Raw genomic sequence first — 16,229 nt, forward strand, 5'->3', positions numbered from 1 at the left:
GCTTCGCTTCTGTTTCATCCCGGTTCTCTGAACGAAAGCCAAGGATTAAAATTCCAACGTGTTACAAAGCCTCCGTTTCATTAGGAGTCTTAAGCCAATGAGATAAACTACAGCTGTCAAATGCCACCGGGTTCCTTGTCCCAGTCTGTAATCCTTCCTAGTGCCGAGAGCATCGAGAAGCCCGTAATGAACACGCACGCGCTGCGGAGAAAGCAGAAACTACAAGGTACAAGAGCACTCTTTAATCTGGGGGTTCTGTCACGCCAGGGACAGCAGTCTGTTATGGCATCAGTAATTTACTGAAGGAACACATCACCCTGAGAGGGTTTCTAAAGCTTTCCTCGTGCCTCCGCCGAGCGAGGCCGGACAGGGCATCGCCGGTCATTCCTATGGCGGGTGCAGTGCCCGGGCAGCCGGACACGCCTTCTCCAGGGTAGTGTTGCTGTTACCTCACTCGGTACGGAGCGAGTTTGTTTGTTTGCCGAAAACTGATATCCTACATCCACTCAGTGACGGCTCGGGCCCCAGCCACGCTACGAGCAGCGCGATCCGACGCTGCCGGCACAGAGCGGGTTTGATGGGCCTGGTGTGAGGTGACAACATCGGGGGTAACGTCGGGGTGATAACGGGGCTGGGCACCGAGCTGATCCAGCCCAGGCAGGGCAATCCGATGGCGAGGGCTCGCCCGGCTGGGGGCCGCTGTGGCGCGGGCGGGAGGGACCGGGCAGCGACAGCGGGGGCTGAGGGGCCGCGGTCCATCCCACCCCCGCCCTGCCCGGCACCTCTCCGAGGGCGGCGGGGACTCTGGGACGGAGAGCCCCGCGCCGGGTGCCCTCAGAGGCCGTGGCGCTTGCGGGTGCCGGCGCTGGCGGCGTGGAGCAGCCGGTCCTTCTCGCGGATCTCCTCGCGGAGCTGGGCCTCGGCAAGGCGCAGGCGGCGGATGCTGCCCTTCATCTCCTTCATCTTCACCTCCAGCAGCGCGATGATGTCGCGCTGCTCGTTCAGCTTCCTCAGCAGCTCCTCCGACGTGGTGCCCGACGACAGCGAGTACGAGTGGTCGGGGGGGCCGCCCTCCGCCTGGCTCTCCTCCCCCGCCGCCGCCGCCGCCGCCACCACCGGCACCGGCACCGGCAGCCGCGCGGGGATGGGCCCGACGGTGTCGGCGGCCCCGAGCTCCACCTGCACCGTCAGGTCGATGGGCTTCACGTCCTCGGCCGCGCCCCCTGCAGGGGCCTCGGCGGCGGCGGCGGGGCCCGGCGGGGCGGCGGCGGCGGCGGCGGCGGCGGGGCGGGGGCGCCGGGCCCGCTGAGCCTTGCGCTCGTTGACGCCGCGCAGCGGGAAGATGGTGGGCACCCGCACCAGGTAGGACTTGCGGCCGCCCTGGAAGTGCTCGCTGCAGACGCGGTGGCCCGTGGTGGGCTGGAAGGTGCTGAAGCAGCCGCTGACGCCCGCCCGGGAGACGTTCTTGAGCCAGAGGCGCCGCAGCTCCTCGTCCTTGGGGAAGGTGTAGAAGTGCAGCGCCTTGTCGCGGTGCGAGTTGTTGTAGCAGCCCGGCACGCAGCAGGTGAAGCCCGGCATGGCCTCGCGGGGCCGGGGGACGCCCGCGGCGCCCGGGGCGAGCGGCCCCGCCGAACTACAGCTCCCACAAGGCCCGCGCGGCCCCCGCCGCCACCGCCGCCGCCGCCGCCCCGGAACTACGCGGGCCACAATGCACCGCGGCGCCGGCGGAACTACCCGCCCCACACTGCGCCGCGGGCCCGCTCTCGCGAGAGACGGCGGGAGGCGGGAGGCGCGTAACGGCCCCGCCATGGCTGACAGGCGGGCCCGGCGCCGGCCCGGCCTCAGGAGCAGCGGCCGCCACACGGCGCAGGCGGCGGCACAGGTGCCCCGGGGGGGAAGAGGAGAGGAGAGGGAGGGAAAGAAAGAAAGTAAGAAAGAAAGACAGGAGAGCCGCTGTCCAGCGGGGCTCGCCGGGCGTCGCCCGCCGGGTCGCGCTCGGTGTGAGGGACGAGCGAGCCCCTCGCCCTTGTTCGCCTTTGCGTGTGGGAAATGGGCCGACCGCCCTGAGCGTCGCGCCCGCCGAGCAGCCAGGCCCGTCGCGGCTGTGCTCTGAGGCCCCTCGGGATTTCGTCCGCAGGAGGGTTGTGCGTTGGAACCCGCCCCGGTGACACCCCGAGCTGAATTGCCTCCCGTCCGCGCGTGAAGTGCCGGTATTGTCAAAAAGAAGACGTGCACGATTTCTGTTTGGGAATTTGGAAAAAATGTTTCCCGTTAGCCGGCGTGTGTTGTCATTAGAAGATGGATGGTGGATGCTTTTGATGCTGCGATCTTTTTTTTTTAATGGTGGAAATACTGGTTTTGAATTGCTTGTCTCTGATTTCTGTCTAGACTGGATCAAATCCAGAGAAGGACAGTAATTCTCGCAGAAGCACCTTGGGGAAGCGGAGACTGAGAGTGTTCCCAGACCCTGACAATGACACACCACGAGTTATGCTCAAGAGAGTCATCCAGACCCGTAAGTATCTTTTTTCAGAACTGAGAACAGAAAGACAGTGTTTTGGTGGAGTTGAGAGCAGAGGTTGTTCTTTGGTAGCCCGTAATCCTTACCCTGTTATGTGGAACAGAAGTCAGACTGTTTTATGACTGATTAATGCAAGAGAGGAATCACTGCAGTTGCAGCTGAATGTGGGATAGAACTGTCTGAAAGGCCAGGCCTTGCATTGGTGAAATAGTCTTCAAAATCCTCTTCAAAATCCCCTTCACTTGGTCTTATCCTGGTGACTGAGCACATAATCCTGGTGCTGCCTTTGGCTGTAGGATCAGGAGTGAGTTACAGAGGACGTGCTGCCATCTGTCACTGTTGGTTTTGTCACTGCCAGCCTTCCCAGGGGCAGAACCAGGAGAGTTTTCACCAGGTCTTTATTTTAACCCATCAATAAATGTAATTTACAGCCTGTGGTGTAGATGTGACACTCTGCTGCATTTTGGTGTTCTTGCCGGATTGAATTGTGGAAAGGAAATGTTTTGGTTTGTTGGCAGAACCCCAAGTTTCACCTCTGAAACCTCGGATATCTAACCATGAAGGCACGGAAGAAGCTCATCCAGAACTCCCATCTAAGAGGGTTTCCAGCATGTAAGTGATTTTTTTTTTAAATATAATTTTTACATTTATTATATGCCAGGTATGGCTGCAGCTCCTATGATGGGATTGGGGAGCAGAACTTCTTTACTCATGCTTCAGTGATCAAAATTGCATCCTGTCAGGTGGGGTTTTCCGAAACGCCTCTCCAGCTTGGTTTGTTTTGGTAGGGGGGAATTGCAGCTGCCAGACCTTGCTGCTGAAGACACATTTGTCACTGTGTTCCATTTGAATAAGAAAAGAAAGAAAGTCAGCATTTCTGAATTTGAGAGAGCAGCAGACAAACGACTTTTCCAGAACCAAGGTAAGGCTGCAGTCAAAAATTACCTTGTTCAGTGCTGTCTTTGCTGCCAACTGGTTTTCACCTCCTCCAGTCCAGTTATTAGGAGCTGCTCAGCTGGGCAGTTGTAGGTTTGGAATCCTGATTGCAGCATCTCATGCAAAGGGGGTATTGGAGAAGGTAAACCCCCTCCCTTCTATCAAATTTAAAATAAGCCTTTCTGAGCCAATTTCCAGGCTCTGCCCTGACTGTATATAAACTTCTTGACTACTTTTGCAACTTGGTGCTTTTTGAGTTTTGAAGTGTCTCCAAAGGAAGCAATCCCTGACTTCCTCTCAATTCCAAAAACTTTAAAATACAAGCAGCTGCATACCTTTCATTGCAATTATATCAGATAAGTTACAAAGTTCTTGTTTGAGGGAAAAAAACTCTCATAGGTTTGTAAAAGATAATGTTTTATATTGGACTGAATCTTCCCTTTAAACATAAACTTGCGAATTTGGCAAATACAACTTTCATTTCAGTTGCAGTTTGCCAGAGGCAGATAAAAGCCCTCCCCTTAGCGTATGTATCCTACTGGAGTAGCAACTGGAGTGGAACTCAAGGGAGGAACTCAGCCCCAGGTTACAGATACCAGTACCTCAGCTCTGAATTAGAGACTCTGTGCCTGAGTGTACGTGAGTTCCACTCTCTTCTAAAGCTCCAGATGCACTTGTTTGGGTTGGTTACTGTGAATGTGGTAAAATTTAAATTATTGAATCTGAGGGTATGTGCCATGCTAAATTTTCTTTGAAATAACTGTTTCCTATCCTTTCAGAAATTGCTTATTGGCTTTCTAATATGCAGTTCTGAAATGTAGACAAGAAGTAATGAAGTGAACCTGTCTTCTAATTCTGTTTGCACTTAAGTGAGGACTGTAGCATGACTGGCTCTGGAAAGAGGAGGGTCCATTGGGGTGTTCCTGTAGCCCAGTGTGTAGAGGGTAATTTCTCAACTAATGTGTCACCAACTTTTTCTAGCTCAGTCAACGCTGGACAACACAACTTTGTTTCGGTGAGTAATCTAAAATGTCTTAACTTCTGCCTGTCCTGAGTCTAGCTGCTTTCTTTTTTGATCACACCTGGAGCTGTGAAGAACAGTACAGATACCTGGGTTCATGGTATCTGTACCCCCTTTTGATTGGGCTGCCTAGAGAAAGGGACAGGAGGTATTTGAGAATGGTCAGTGTCCAGGGTGCAAAATATGTACAGTGAGAAACATCTTTTCCTGTGCTTCACCTGTTGCTATCTTAGCTCCCATCTCAGAACAGCCACAGTGTGTTGGTAGCTGTACTTTGGGGTGATCATTGACACTAAGCAGCTTCTTAAACTTGCTCTGAAGTCCTCCTACCACCCTGCTGTCATCTCAAACATCTGCTCTCCCTTTTTTTTTTTGTTATTTAAAATTTTAAAAAGTTCTGACCCTTTTGTCAGCTGTGGTGTTGCAGTGTCTCAGGGAGGCTGTAAAACAGTGTTTCCTGATGCACATCCTGATGATACATACCCTGATGCTGGCTGATACTGTGAAATTAAACCAGTTGTTTAAAGACTGACATTTAATCCTCAAGGCTTTTTTTTTGGGAAATTCCTCCTGGCTTTGTCATGTATCTCACTGTTAGTACCATCATGCCTGTAGTCTGAGGGTGTGTGATGCTGACAGATGATTCCTTCCCTCCTGTTTTTACAGATCCCTCCGAATGTCTGTTGGTTCCTTGATGGCCCCGGACACTGTTGAGAAGAGGGGTTTGCTCCGGAGGCCGAGGAACCGCAAAGCCATTGACATGGAAGCTTTTGAGGGCGGAGTGGAACAGAACATGCTGAAGAGCAATGGTTCCTTTTGTGTTGTTATTTCTCTTTTGGGAGGAAGGGCCTCTCCTAAGGTGGCTTTTAGAAGCAGTTACTCAGGCATGGCCTGTGTTTTGCAGCTGTAAGGTTACTGACACGCTCACAGAGGTAGAGTGTGATTTGGGAACCGAGATTAGAATGAGGCTCTGCCTCTGTAGTTGACTCTGTGCACTTAAATGTGTGCTTTGCCCAGTTGGGTGACTTAAATCACACAAATTGTTTACCATCATCTTCATCTGTGGGTACTGGGGTTTCTACAGTTTGGGAAAGTTGGGGGCACTGAAGTGGGGTCATGCAGGTTCAGTGTTTGATCTGTTGAGGATGAGTAAGATTTGGTTGAATGACTTAGATTTTGAACGATGCAAGTCCTGGTAATAAAGAGTGTCCCTATGACCTTGAACAGTTTTTCACATAAAACTTGTTTTAAAACTTTCTAAACAGCACAGAACTATCTTGTGGACTCGCAGTCCGCGTCTGGGATCCGAACAACCATGATGACAAGTGATGCAGAGATCGTGCTGAACAACACAGAGCTCTTTGTTCAGCCTCAGCTGAATGAACGCAGCCAAAATAAACTTTCTGCTCTTGAACCCCAGCTGTCACATTCAAAAACTCCAGCACAGAGGAGCAAGATTTCTGATGCAGCTCAAGACACAGCAAGGCCGGAGGGTCTGGTGTCTGGTGTGGGCACAGACGAGGGAAGGACACAAAGACATTCCGAGAACTCGGGCCTTGATCAGGAGCACATTGACAGAATGGCTCCTGTATCTCCAGGAACACCTGCAAACCAGCAAGAAGATCAGCAAGATCATTCCCAGCAGAGTAACCCAGTGGAGCAGGTTTCTGTTCATGAAGAGGAGGTGGCTGGCTGTGAGTACTGTGGATTAGGACTTGGGCTTAACAGAGATGATATGTAGGACATGTAGACAGATGTGGAAAAAAATCTCAGGAAGTTATGAGTCTAGACCTTTACTCTGGTGTGGTCACTTACTTGTCACAGCTTCCTTGTCTCCTGGGCCTTAAAAATCCCTTGGACAGAGGTAGTAGCCTCCCTGGTCACTCTGTACCAATGCTTTGCCAGTTTTTCCCTGGTGTCTGGTACCTCTCTTCACCCTTCATTTCCCTGGGAATACCTTGTCCTGGCTATGTAAATGGGAACATGTTTTCCTCATATTGCTTGGACCAGGCAAAAGTTTTGAAAGGACAAGGGAAGGCATGAACAGAAAAGGATTAGTTGCTCTGAGGAGTTCAATGTCAGGCATTTTTAGGACAAAAGGATAGATAATGCAGAGAAAAGTGTGGAGGATGTGGACTAGGGGACTGGATGAAATGAGGGGAAGATGAGGGGGAGTGAGCATATCTTAAAGATGCTGGAGTTAGTAAGGCAATAATGTCAGATACTAATGGTGACCTAGTTCTGTTTTACCAAAGGAGGCTGCTCTCAGCATTGCTCCTCAGGGTGAACTGAAAAACAGTTGCAAGGATTTTTCCAACTGGTTCCTAAGGTACACTGTGAACTCTCTAAACTGCTTCAAGTAAAGGAAGAGTGTTTTCTTGGGTTGTCTTTCTCTCCCTGCTTGGTGTTCTTTTTTACTTATGAGGAAAGCTAAAAGAAAGTTTAAAAAGATACCAGGGACACATTAATTCTCTGTTTTAGCTGTTTGTAGATTGAGCTCCTCTCTGTCATCCAGAAGTTCAAGTAAATATTTGGGATCCCCAGTCACTCTAAATTCTTCCAGCATGTCTTTGAGAGAAGTTGTGTCCCAAATAATTGAAGATCTAGAAGTAAGTGATTCAGAAGAAGAGATGATTAATACAGTGAATGGAGTGGAACAGGAAAAGCTTTTCAGAGAGGGTAAGAAGTGCATTCAGTGTTGCAAGGGAACGGAGTATAATCTGATTCAAGGTTTTTCTGGTGACTCTCAGAGTAAAGTAAGACTTTATTGTGCAGTAGATGCTGGAGAGAATTTAATTCAAATCATATCAGAGATGCTGGGCATTCCTAGACAAGCTTTCTAAAAGTGGGCTGTGACTTGCTCATGTGCTTCCTTGCCAGTATTTGCTTTGTTCCCTGGGACTGCAAGTGGAATAAAGGTTAATATGTTTTGGTAGCTCTGTAGTACTGCTCACCTTCCCATAGGAAAGATGTAGAGCTCCCTCTTGGCAAGGAATACCTCTGGCTGATCACTCTTTCTTTGTGTACATTTTACTGCTCTACTGTATTTATTTAGGCCATGTTGGCCATTATCTTTCTCCAGTACTAACCAGCATCTTCTGCCCTTAAACCAAGGGATTGAAGGCTGCCCTCACTTAAATAATAAAGGTTGTCATTGGTAGGTTGGGCCTTAGTACCTCCTGTTCCTGGAAGACAGCAAGTCATGGAAGTTTCCTGCTTCCACAGGCACATTTTTGGTTTTCTCTTTGCCTTAGAATAAGCTGTTAAAAACACTGCTGGGGGTGGCTGGTGTTACCCATTCAGTACATAAAGCTTTGGGTAGGTGTGGACACAGGTTCCTGTGTTCTGCTGAATTTCATTTTCACAGGAGGTATTGCTACAAGCAGCAAAGTGCAGAAATCAGTAAAAATTATGCTTGAATCTGTCAACAGCATCTGGTACTCCACTGTTATCCCAGCAGTGATCCAGCAGGGTGAGAGAATCACTGCTGCCTGTCTGCCCAAGGAGGCTTAGTGTCATGTTGAGCTTTTATCTTCTCACAAAGCTAGTTAATATTTCTCTTCACTTTAGGCCCTGCATTGGTGTGGGCAGCCCAGTCATTCTGGTTGGTGAGATTGGTATAACTGATTTTCACACCACCTTTGGCCAAATTTCCTTGTCCCCTTCACTTGGGCTTGGGGCTCCTGGGCCTTGAAAAACTTGTACTTTTGAGTGCAAAAACTCCCAGTTTGTGGAGAGGATGATAAAAATTCACTTTGACAGCTTCTGGTTCTGGACTCAGCTAAGATTTCCAAACTCTTCAGCAAGTGATGATGCTTGAGAGTGCCCAGATTTCTCCTGTGTGGGTTTCTGCTGGAATTGAGCTGCGTGATAACAGCTGTGTGGACTATAGATTTAGTATACAGGAAAAAGGAATACTTGAGTACTGTTTGGCACTTCAGTAGCTAAAGTTTTTAAAGACATGCAAGTCAAGTGTCCATGTATTTCTCCTCATCCTGCCTGCCAGAGGCTTGTCTGGGATGGTTAAAACCACTGCTAGGCATTCTTCTTCTTACAATGGAATATATCTCTTACGAAGCTGTTTATTCAGAAAAACTGAGGAAATGAGGAGGAGGATCTGAGCACAAACTCCAAGTATTGTTAGACTTAAAGGAAAAGAAATTGGTCTTTCACACAGTCACCAGAAGTGAGAATGGCTGTAGAGATGGCAGATCTGGAAGAGTTCTGCTTACTGTAAGTAAATAAAATTTCTTCATTTGGATCTGATGTGCTCCCTAATTAGGTGGCTGTAAAGCAAAGACAGGAAAGGTTGGGCATTTCTCAGCTGTAAAGGCAACTGCATCTGCTTCCCTTATTTATAGCTTATGGCTGAGTTTACTTATCACAAATAAATTTCAGTGGTTGATAAACTGTGTGCTGGTGGCTGATGGGGGGATTTTTTGGTAGGTAAGATGTATGATAGAATTTCCTGTTTTAGCTGCAGAACACGGTGCAAGTGCTGGGTATTCTGAACACTTGGAGAAGGAACTGGCTGAAGAAGCAGAATTGCAGATAACTGCAGCACAGGACAGCAGAGACAAAACAGACACAGCTCCTTCAGCAGGAGGGGGACTGGCAGAAGGCAGCGTTGGACCCCACGTGTCTCCTGGGGCTGGTGAGCACAGCCCCTAATGCTGATGGTTATCTCTGATGCCAGAGACCTCCCAGGCTGCATGACTGGCATCACAGCTGGGAGAGAGACTGCACTTCCTTTGCATTCTGGAATCTGGGCTAAGTACTGGGAACATGCCAAACTGTTTTTTTCATTTTAAGCTGGAAGGCTGCGTTTTGCCCAAAGGGAAACCAAAATTGCACTGGCAGTAGTGTTTAGAAGTAGGTAATTGCAGAATGCATCTTTAGTTAATATTTACTGGTGGAAGTTCCAGGATCAGGCAAAGACTGAAAAAATTTGGAGACCTTCTGAATGAGCTGACAAATTGGCATCTCCCAAGTTACTTTTCCTACATTGCTGGGTCTTCTGTAGTCAACATACTGCAGTGAAGGCTTTGGTGTGACCTTTTGAGTTAGAAGTAAATTTAAAAGGAGCTCAGATAAAAATTTCACTCAAATCTTTTGGATTTCACATTTACCAAGGGCTTTTTTTCTGTGGGACCTCTGCACACCTGGATGTAGCAGAGGGAAAAGTCGAGGATTCATCAGTGCTTCAGCTTACCTGGCTTTGTGTGCCAACCCTAATCCTTGCAGATGGGAAGGTAGTAGGTGGTTGTCAGGAATTGCAAGTTGGATTTCATTGCTATGAGTGCTCTGAAATTTTGTCTCTGGTACTTGTTTCAGTGCTGTGTTTTTCCTGTTTTGGAAATCTAGAACATGAAACTGCCGAAGGTGTTGGAGCTGGAAGTCTGGACAGGCATTCTGATGCTCTCTCCTCATCTGAAAAATCTGGGATGAATCCATTAGAGGAAGATGATGAACAAGATGTGCTAGAGGACCAGGCTATCATGTTAGATTTGGATGATCCAGAGGAAGAGCCTGCTGAGGATGAAAGTGAACATCCTGAAAGTCAAGGTAAGAAACTTGCAGCAGTAGCAGAGGCAATTGGAGAAATTTTTCCTTGTTATCTCTCCCTAGATTGAGGAAAAACAGGTTAATAATGTTTTTAACTGTTTAGTCCATCGGAGAGTACAGGGGAAGCTGTTGGCTGCTCTTTCTAGGGTCAGATTGTTATTGGCTCATCAGGTGCTTCAGGGACCAGGATCATCTTGTACTTTTTGAGATGAAGGTGTTGGAAGTGCACAAAACAGGTGCACTGAGTGCAAAGTGGGTTTATACATTGACACAGGGATATGCTCCATTCTGTTCTTTCCTTCCTGACTCCAAATTCCAGGTCAACTTTTTAATGTCTTAGAGCCTTGAACTCTCTTGTTTTGCACAGGCATCTACGTGACTCCAGACTTGAAACCTAATTTAGAACCCAGTATTTTGTAGATGTAGTTACAGGTTTCCTTTCCAGTTAACAAAAAGAGTAGACTGATTTTTCAGAAAGCTGAGAGTTTCTAAGCAGTTCTTCAGACACTGCATCAGTCTGCCCCAAGAGTGCTGGTGCTTTTTGGAAGAACTGATCCATCAGACTGAGTTCTCTTTGATCAAGGCCATGTTTGAGAATGCCCAGAGAATGTTTTAGTGATGTCTTCTGGGACTGGTCTTAAAGTCTTTTGAAGTACAATGCACCCTGAAATAAAAAAAACTGAACTGAGGACATCCTAAAATCCCATTGCTAGGATTTCAGGTATATTCAGCTACAATGAGAATGTCAATGTTTCTGTGTATTTGTGCAGTGTGCACAAAGCCAGAAGTTGAACTGATACCCTTTTGCCACAAGAAAAAGCTGTAGGTGTTCTTAGGGTGTCTACAGTTGCTTATCTTATACACAGCTGTATGAAGAGATGGGAGGATCTGGCTGCAGATCTCTGCTGATTGGGTGGAACAGTATGAGTAGCACCTTACAGGTCTCATTGGACAAGGAGAGTCAGGAAAGAGGAAAAATTATGTACTTTTGTCATAAATCTTGCATCAGAAATCTCAAGATAACTTGTCCCTTTCCCTGCATCCTGGTCCCTGTTCCTCCAGTGCACAGAGATGTTTATTCAGGAGAAGCTAATGCAGGCAGCCACAGTAGTTCACCCAGCCTTGCTTTCTCCAAGAGATCTCTGACCCTTCCAGCTGGGGAGTTTAACTCTCAGTAGTACCTGAAGCCTCTATTAGGCTTCACTCTATAACAGGACAGGTGTCTGAGCTCTTAGGGGATGTTTGGGAAGCTGCCACCATTACAGACAGGCTGGATTGTTGGGCTGAACTCAGCTTGCAAGGGAAACTATCAGGCAAGAAGCCCTGCGTGACCACTCCTGTTCCAGACAGGAAGCTGCTCAGTGTTTCAGTTCTGTTAATGTTGTTTTCTTTCCTGCTCTCACTTGTTAAGAAGTGAAGAATTTCGAGAGTGAAGTTAGACAGTGCAGACTAGACTTGGAGGAAACTGCTATGGGCAGTTCCCAGCAGAGAAGAGGTGAGATGCTGATCACATGAGCCTTGGCTGGAGGGAGTTACAAAATCTGGCATTGCAGCAACCAGCAGCTGTGCTGGCTCAGGTGCTGTGGGGCCACAGCTGGAGCACAGGCAGTGTGCTCTGGGCCAGCCCTGTGGGAAGCTGGTTGGGTTTCTGCTGCTGCAGCAGCACTGGGTGCTGCAGGAGCTCTGAGAAGAGAGTTCAATTCCTCAAGTCCTTTTTTCCCGCAGAGGTTTCCATGAAGACTCCTGCGTTTGTCCGTGCTGCAGCCCACAACCCCCTGCTGTCAGCTCCTCGGGATGAAAAACCTGCTGCTCCCAAGTAAGTCTAAGGCAGTGGCCTGGCAGGAGAGTGTCTGGGGGTGTCAGTGTCCAGGGGGAAGAGCAGAGCCTGGCTTTGCCAGCTGCCCTGGGCTCTGCCAGCTGCCACAGGGAGTGAGGAGTCCTGGAGGTTTTGGATCATCCACTGCTGCCGCAGCTGAGTAAAGGGTGAATCAAGTGAATCTTCCAGAGCAGATCTGATGCCTTTAGTATTTCCAATGAATGTTCTTGTAATATTTTCTTGTGCTGAAGGTCAAAAGCTTTCCCTAGGAATTTTTCCACTGGTGAGCTACTCTGGAACCATAGAGTCTGTTATGGGATGCAGAGGCCCTAGCAGATGAGGGGGAATTAGAGATGACAAGATGCTGATCACATGGAATGACATACTTGCATTGACTGCAGAAGCCTAAAGCTGTGTGCAGTTGCCACGTGCTGACTATAAAATGAAGCTCTCTTAGAGGCAGAAAGTGAACCTGTCCTCTGCTTTACTCCAAATTAATTAACATTGGCACCATCTTAACTAGAAGTTCAGTGAAGCTGTATGCTTCATCAGAATTAGGGAACAGGAGGAATTTTCTAGCCCATAACTCTTGATTTTTGTTTGTCTAAGCAATAAACAAGAAGACCAAATTCTTGTGCCCACATAGAGGTGGACTGGAGAGAGTCAAGTGATCCATGCACTCCCTCTGTGGGTTAGCCTGAGGTTCTAAGTTTTTTCTGTTGTTTTCCAATCAGGTACTGACTGAATCCATGGATTTCACTTAATTCATATTACAATTTTTCCTTTTTAGAATGGGAAACGGTTGTAACTTCCTTTGGAGTTACAGTCTTGTTTAAGGGGGAAAAAACCCAAACAACCAATCAAACCCCACAGAATAAACCCACTGATGTTTGCAGTAGTGTAAAATTTTATTCTGCAGAGCAGCTTCCCCTGTCCACAGATACAGAGGTGACCTGTGGATGCCTCCAACTTCGTGCACTCCTGGAGAGGGAATACTCCAGGGATGCAGTGGGAACTGCAGCCATGTGTTGGAGACAACTGGGGGTTGCTGACAGTCTGTCACTCAAACAGGCAGTCTCTCTGGATTGCTTCTCTCGAGGTCATGATGCCACATGAACTGTTTGCAAACTGTCCTGCCTGGTCATGAGGGTTTTGAAGAATTGGGAGGGAGAAAGAGCACGAGGTAGTTCTTGCCCCTTCCAGTTCAGCATAAGGTTTGTCCAAACTCAGCCAGTGTTCTCTGCATCTCCCCTGGCCTTGTTCACTTCATGTGTGAATTTTCAATTTCCCTCCAAGGTCTCCCGTGCAGCTGCTGCAGCCTAAGCAAGTTCCAGGGAGATCAGGAACGTCCCAAAGGAAACCACGGGAGCCTCAAATAGCAAGGAGTTTGATAAAGGAGGTTTTTAGCTATTTTGTAAAAATGCCAGTGACCAGAGAAGCATTCAAAATTGTTGAAAAATGGTAAGTAGCAACAAACTGTTCTTCCCACTCTTTTTAGTGTTTTGTTTTGTTATTTTATTTTATTTTCTCACCTGAAGTAATAAGCTTGTTGGAAGTGCTGCTGACAAACTGACAGCCCTCCCTTTCCACCTGGGAAGAGTCATGGGAGATCTGAAGACAAGGGCAGAAATGTGCTAAGTGCTTTGGGCTGCTGTGTGTGTGTCTGTGACCAAGCTGGCCTTGCAGGAGCATCTGGGTTTGTCACAAAAGGTTGTACCAGTCACAGCCTTGTTATCATTCACCATGAGCAGGATGGCTCTGGGTAATGGTCATTGTGCTGGGCACAGTGGAGGTGTCCCAGCTGTGCAGTGTTCCACTGGAGTCTGGGTTTTCTAAGCTTTTTGGATCTATAAACCATGTTATCGTCATCACCATAAGAGCCAGTAGTCTGACTATCAGAGCTGATTTCTCTCTGACTGGTGTCAACCCCTGTTCCTGCATGTGTGGGAAGTCTGGGAGAGGTTCTGGTTGTCAGATGTGCAGCTGTTTCACACCTGTCTTGGCTGTGGAGTTCCAGGGAGCCTGGGCTGAGAAGCCAAGCTTTGTTCCTGAGGTGGAGAGTTTCTTCTCCCCCAGTTTTCCCTGGCAGGCTGTGACCTGCACAACGAGCAGCTCCAGTGCAACTTGCCCTGCAGAAGTGGGGGAGCAGCTGGTGTGTTCACACAATCCACAGCCTGATTTGATTTCCCTCCCCATTCCCCCTTCAGCTCTGAGAAATACTTCAAGCAGCTGAGCAGTGATCTGGAAGCTTACACCAACCATGCAGGGAGGAAAACAGTGGAGATGGCTGATGTAGAAATGCTCATGAGAAGGTAAAGGGTTGTTTCTTATTAACCTGCAGTAGTTTTGGGGGTGCTTTGGTAACACCTGGTTGTTGTCAGGGTGTGCACCAGCAGTAAGTATTTGCACAGTAAGTGTGGTCTCTTGTGATTGACTCTGTACGATGCCACGTGGCCACCTCTCCCAGGAGAGCATCCCTGGAATTGGGGTTTTACCCTCAATGATGGTGGTGGAAGGGCAAGAGGAAGGTAGCGAGGGGTTGGGAGTGCAAGAGTCATCTGAGCAGCAATTAGCAAGAGGAGGGGGTTTTGTGCAAGGGTTGTGCAGGGCAGAGCTGATGACATTGGCTTAGCACAGGCCTCTGTAGGCAGAGCTGGTGCTGCTGCTTAAAAAGAATGATCTGTTGCTGTTCTGATCCAGAGATTTCATTTTCCCAAGGAACAGGTGTGTGCTGAAGTTGGCATGAACAGGCTGAGAGGCACAATGGGTTGGTTGGCCAGGTTTGAAGATTCTGTGCTCATGTTATTTCACCTTTTTCTAGATGTCTTTGTGCCTTTCCACTGCCTCCTAAAGGGATCAGGAATTGCTGCTGGTTCATGCATAAGAACAGTATTTCTGTTCCTTTCACAAGCAAAGTGTGAATAAATGCTGTGCTTTTTTTTTTCCACAAAACTGAGAGATGCTGATTTTTTTTTTCATGCCAGTCAGCTAAATGGTGCACTGGAAAACTACCTGGCCTACACAGTTGGCAAATGCCAACTACCTCTGAACTGTGACTAAAGAAATCTGCTGGGTACTGAGCTATTTCTTTCAGTTACATCATTCTCTGTGTGTTTTCAAACGGTGGTAAAATTTATCCCCTGGTAGGTGGGTTGTGAATTTAAAAAGCAATGAGCCTCTGCTTTGGTACAGATCAATATAGATGAATATCCCCGTGATGAACAGAGGGAAGCTCTGTGGGAAGCTGCAGGAACCCTCTGGGTCTGCTTCCCTGTGTGGGCAAGCCTGGAATCTGTGCTGTGCACAGGACCTCGCGACAAACTGCCTGAGAACAGGAATCTGTGCCTTCTGTGTCACAGGCAGCCACAGCATTTCAGCTGTTAAATGCAAAATCATCACCGCAAGAAAGCTTTACTCTGGTGCTGAGTGGAAAGACTCTGCACTAACAGCTCTGTTTCTTCTCTGCTCTTCTCTTCTTGGCCACAGACAAGGGCTGGTGACGGACAAGATGCCGCTGAACGTGCTGATAGAGCGTCACCTCCCCCTGGAGTACAGGAGGCTCCTGATTCCAGTCGCTGTGAGTGGAAACAAAGTGATCCCCTGACGTGAAGGTGCTGCCCTGACCCCTGTGGGGTGCTCACGGTCTGCTCCAGGGGCTGCCTCTGGGGTGTTCCATGTCCCTGCTCCCTGTGATGGTTTTCCACACGGAACCAATCGGGCAGGGACTGCTCAACGTTCTCCTGAGCAAGGGCTGGTCGTGCTGGGTCTCTCCAGCCCTTGTTACACGCAGTTTGACTACCCATAATTTTTTATGTTACCTCTGAATACTTGTACAGCTCTGAGGAATAAAATGTCGTGTGTATTCTGCATGATGCAAGTGCTGCTTATGCCTGGGACCTGAGAGGCTGCTGCACTGCGGTGTTCAGAATGTTCCTGACAGGCCTTTAGCCATGGTGATGCTCTTTGTGCCAACCAGGGGCTTGTGTAGGATTGTACAGAACCTGAACCATGCCTGGAATGAGGTCAGACCCAGCAAAGGATTTCGGGTGCCAAGGACTGTGACCTTTTGTAAAACAGTTGAGAAGCTGGGGAAGAATGATGCCTGTCACACGTACCAGGCTCGGAGGGATGGAAATGGGGATTGAACTTTCTCTCGTGTGATTTTCATCACCTTCAGTGTCTTCCTGGGGAGCTCTCTTCAGTCAGAGCAAGAGGCTGCAGCTCTTCCCTTAAGTAGGACTCCAGTTGCTCTGACAATCATGGCTTTGGAATGGTGACAAGGGCCTGTTTATTGCTACAGAGACATGGGAAAAGAATGGAGACATGGAATTATGTGTGTCATAGACCTAAGAATGAACCCATAGTATAAG

The 16,229-nt window shown here is 48.5% G+C and overlaps 2 protein-coding genes across 5 annotated transcripts; one reads left to right on the forward strand and one right to left on the reverse strand.

The window, feature by feature from the left end:
- The first annotated feature begins 459 nt into the window (after positions 1-459).
- Positions 460-15,731, forward strand: CENPT (centromere protein T). 4 transcript variants are annotated; one of them, XM_051801890.1, is made up of 15 exons: positions 460-593; positions 2,389-2,515; positions 3,040-3,133; positions 3,310-3,443; positions 4,439-4,472; positions 5,145-5,287; positions 5,744-6,172; positions 6,960-7,157; positions 8,956-9,132; positions 9,843-10,043; positions 11,455-11,538; positions 11,769-11,859; positions 13,156-13,320; positions 14,067-14,171; positions 15,346-15,731. In XM_051801890.1, exons 2-15 carry the CDS (start codon positions 2,491-2,493, stop codon positions 15,461-15,463), a joined length of 1,998 nt encoding a protein of 665 aa, XP_051657850.1. In that variant the 5' UTR covers positions 460-593; positions 2,389-2,490; the 3' UTR covers positions 15,464-15,731. The 4 variants fall into 4 exon arrangements, with proteins under 4 accessions (XP_051657850.1, XP_051657847.1, XP_051657848.1 ...); XM_051801887.1 differs by lacking the exon at positions 460-593 and adding an exon at positions 1,497-1,882; XM_051801888.1 differs by lacking the exons at positions 460-593; positions 11,455-11,538 and adding an exon at positions 1,500-1,882.
- THAP11 (THAP domain containing 11) lies at positions 835-1,578 on the reverse strand. Its single transcript, XM_051801866.1, has 2 exons — positions 1,317-1,578; positions 835-1,223 (listed from the first exon to the last, which is right to left on the reverse strand). The coding sequence occupies exons 1-2, from the start codon at positions 1,576-1,578 to the stop codon at positions 835-837; spliced, it is 651 nt and encodes a 216-aa protein (XP_051657826.1).
- Positions 15,732-16,229: the final 498 nt, after the last annotated feature.

The sequence above is a fragment of the Manacus candei genome, unplaced genomic scaffold, assembly GCF_025592945.1.
Source record: "Manacus candei isolate 608988 ecotype Guabito, Panama unplaced genomic scaffold, ASM2559294v1 h1tg000053l, whole genome shotgun sequence".
Classification (NCBI taxonomy): domain Eukaryota; kingdom Metazoa; phylum Chordata; class Aves; order Passeriformes; family Pipridae; genus Manacus; species Manacus candei.

Coding starts and splice junctions, on each gene's coding strand:
- CENPT (XM_051801887.1), top strand. CDS start 1,577: ATGGCCTCGCGGGGCCGGGGGACGCCCGCGGCGCCCGGGGCGAGCGGC. Junction 3,134..3,309: donor TCTAAGAGGGTTTCCAGCAT/GTAAGTGATTTT, acceptor TTGTTTTGGTAG/GGGGGAATTGCAGCTGCCAG. Junction 11,860..13,155: donor GAAAAACCTGCTGCTCCCAA/GTAAGTCTAAGG, acceptor TTTCCCTCCAAG/GTCTCCCGTGCAGCTGCTGC.
- THAP11 (XM_051801866.1), bottom strand. CDS start 1,578: ATGCCGGGCTTCACCTGCTGCGTGCCGGGCTGCTACAACAACTCGCAC. Junction 1,224..1,316: donor GCTGCGCGGCGTCAACGAGC/GCAAGGCTCAGC, acceptor AGGCCCCTGCAG/GGGGCGCGGCCGAGGACGTG.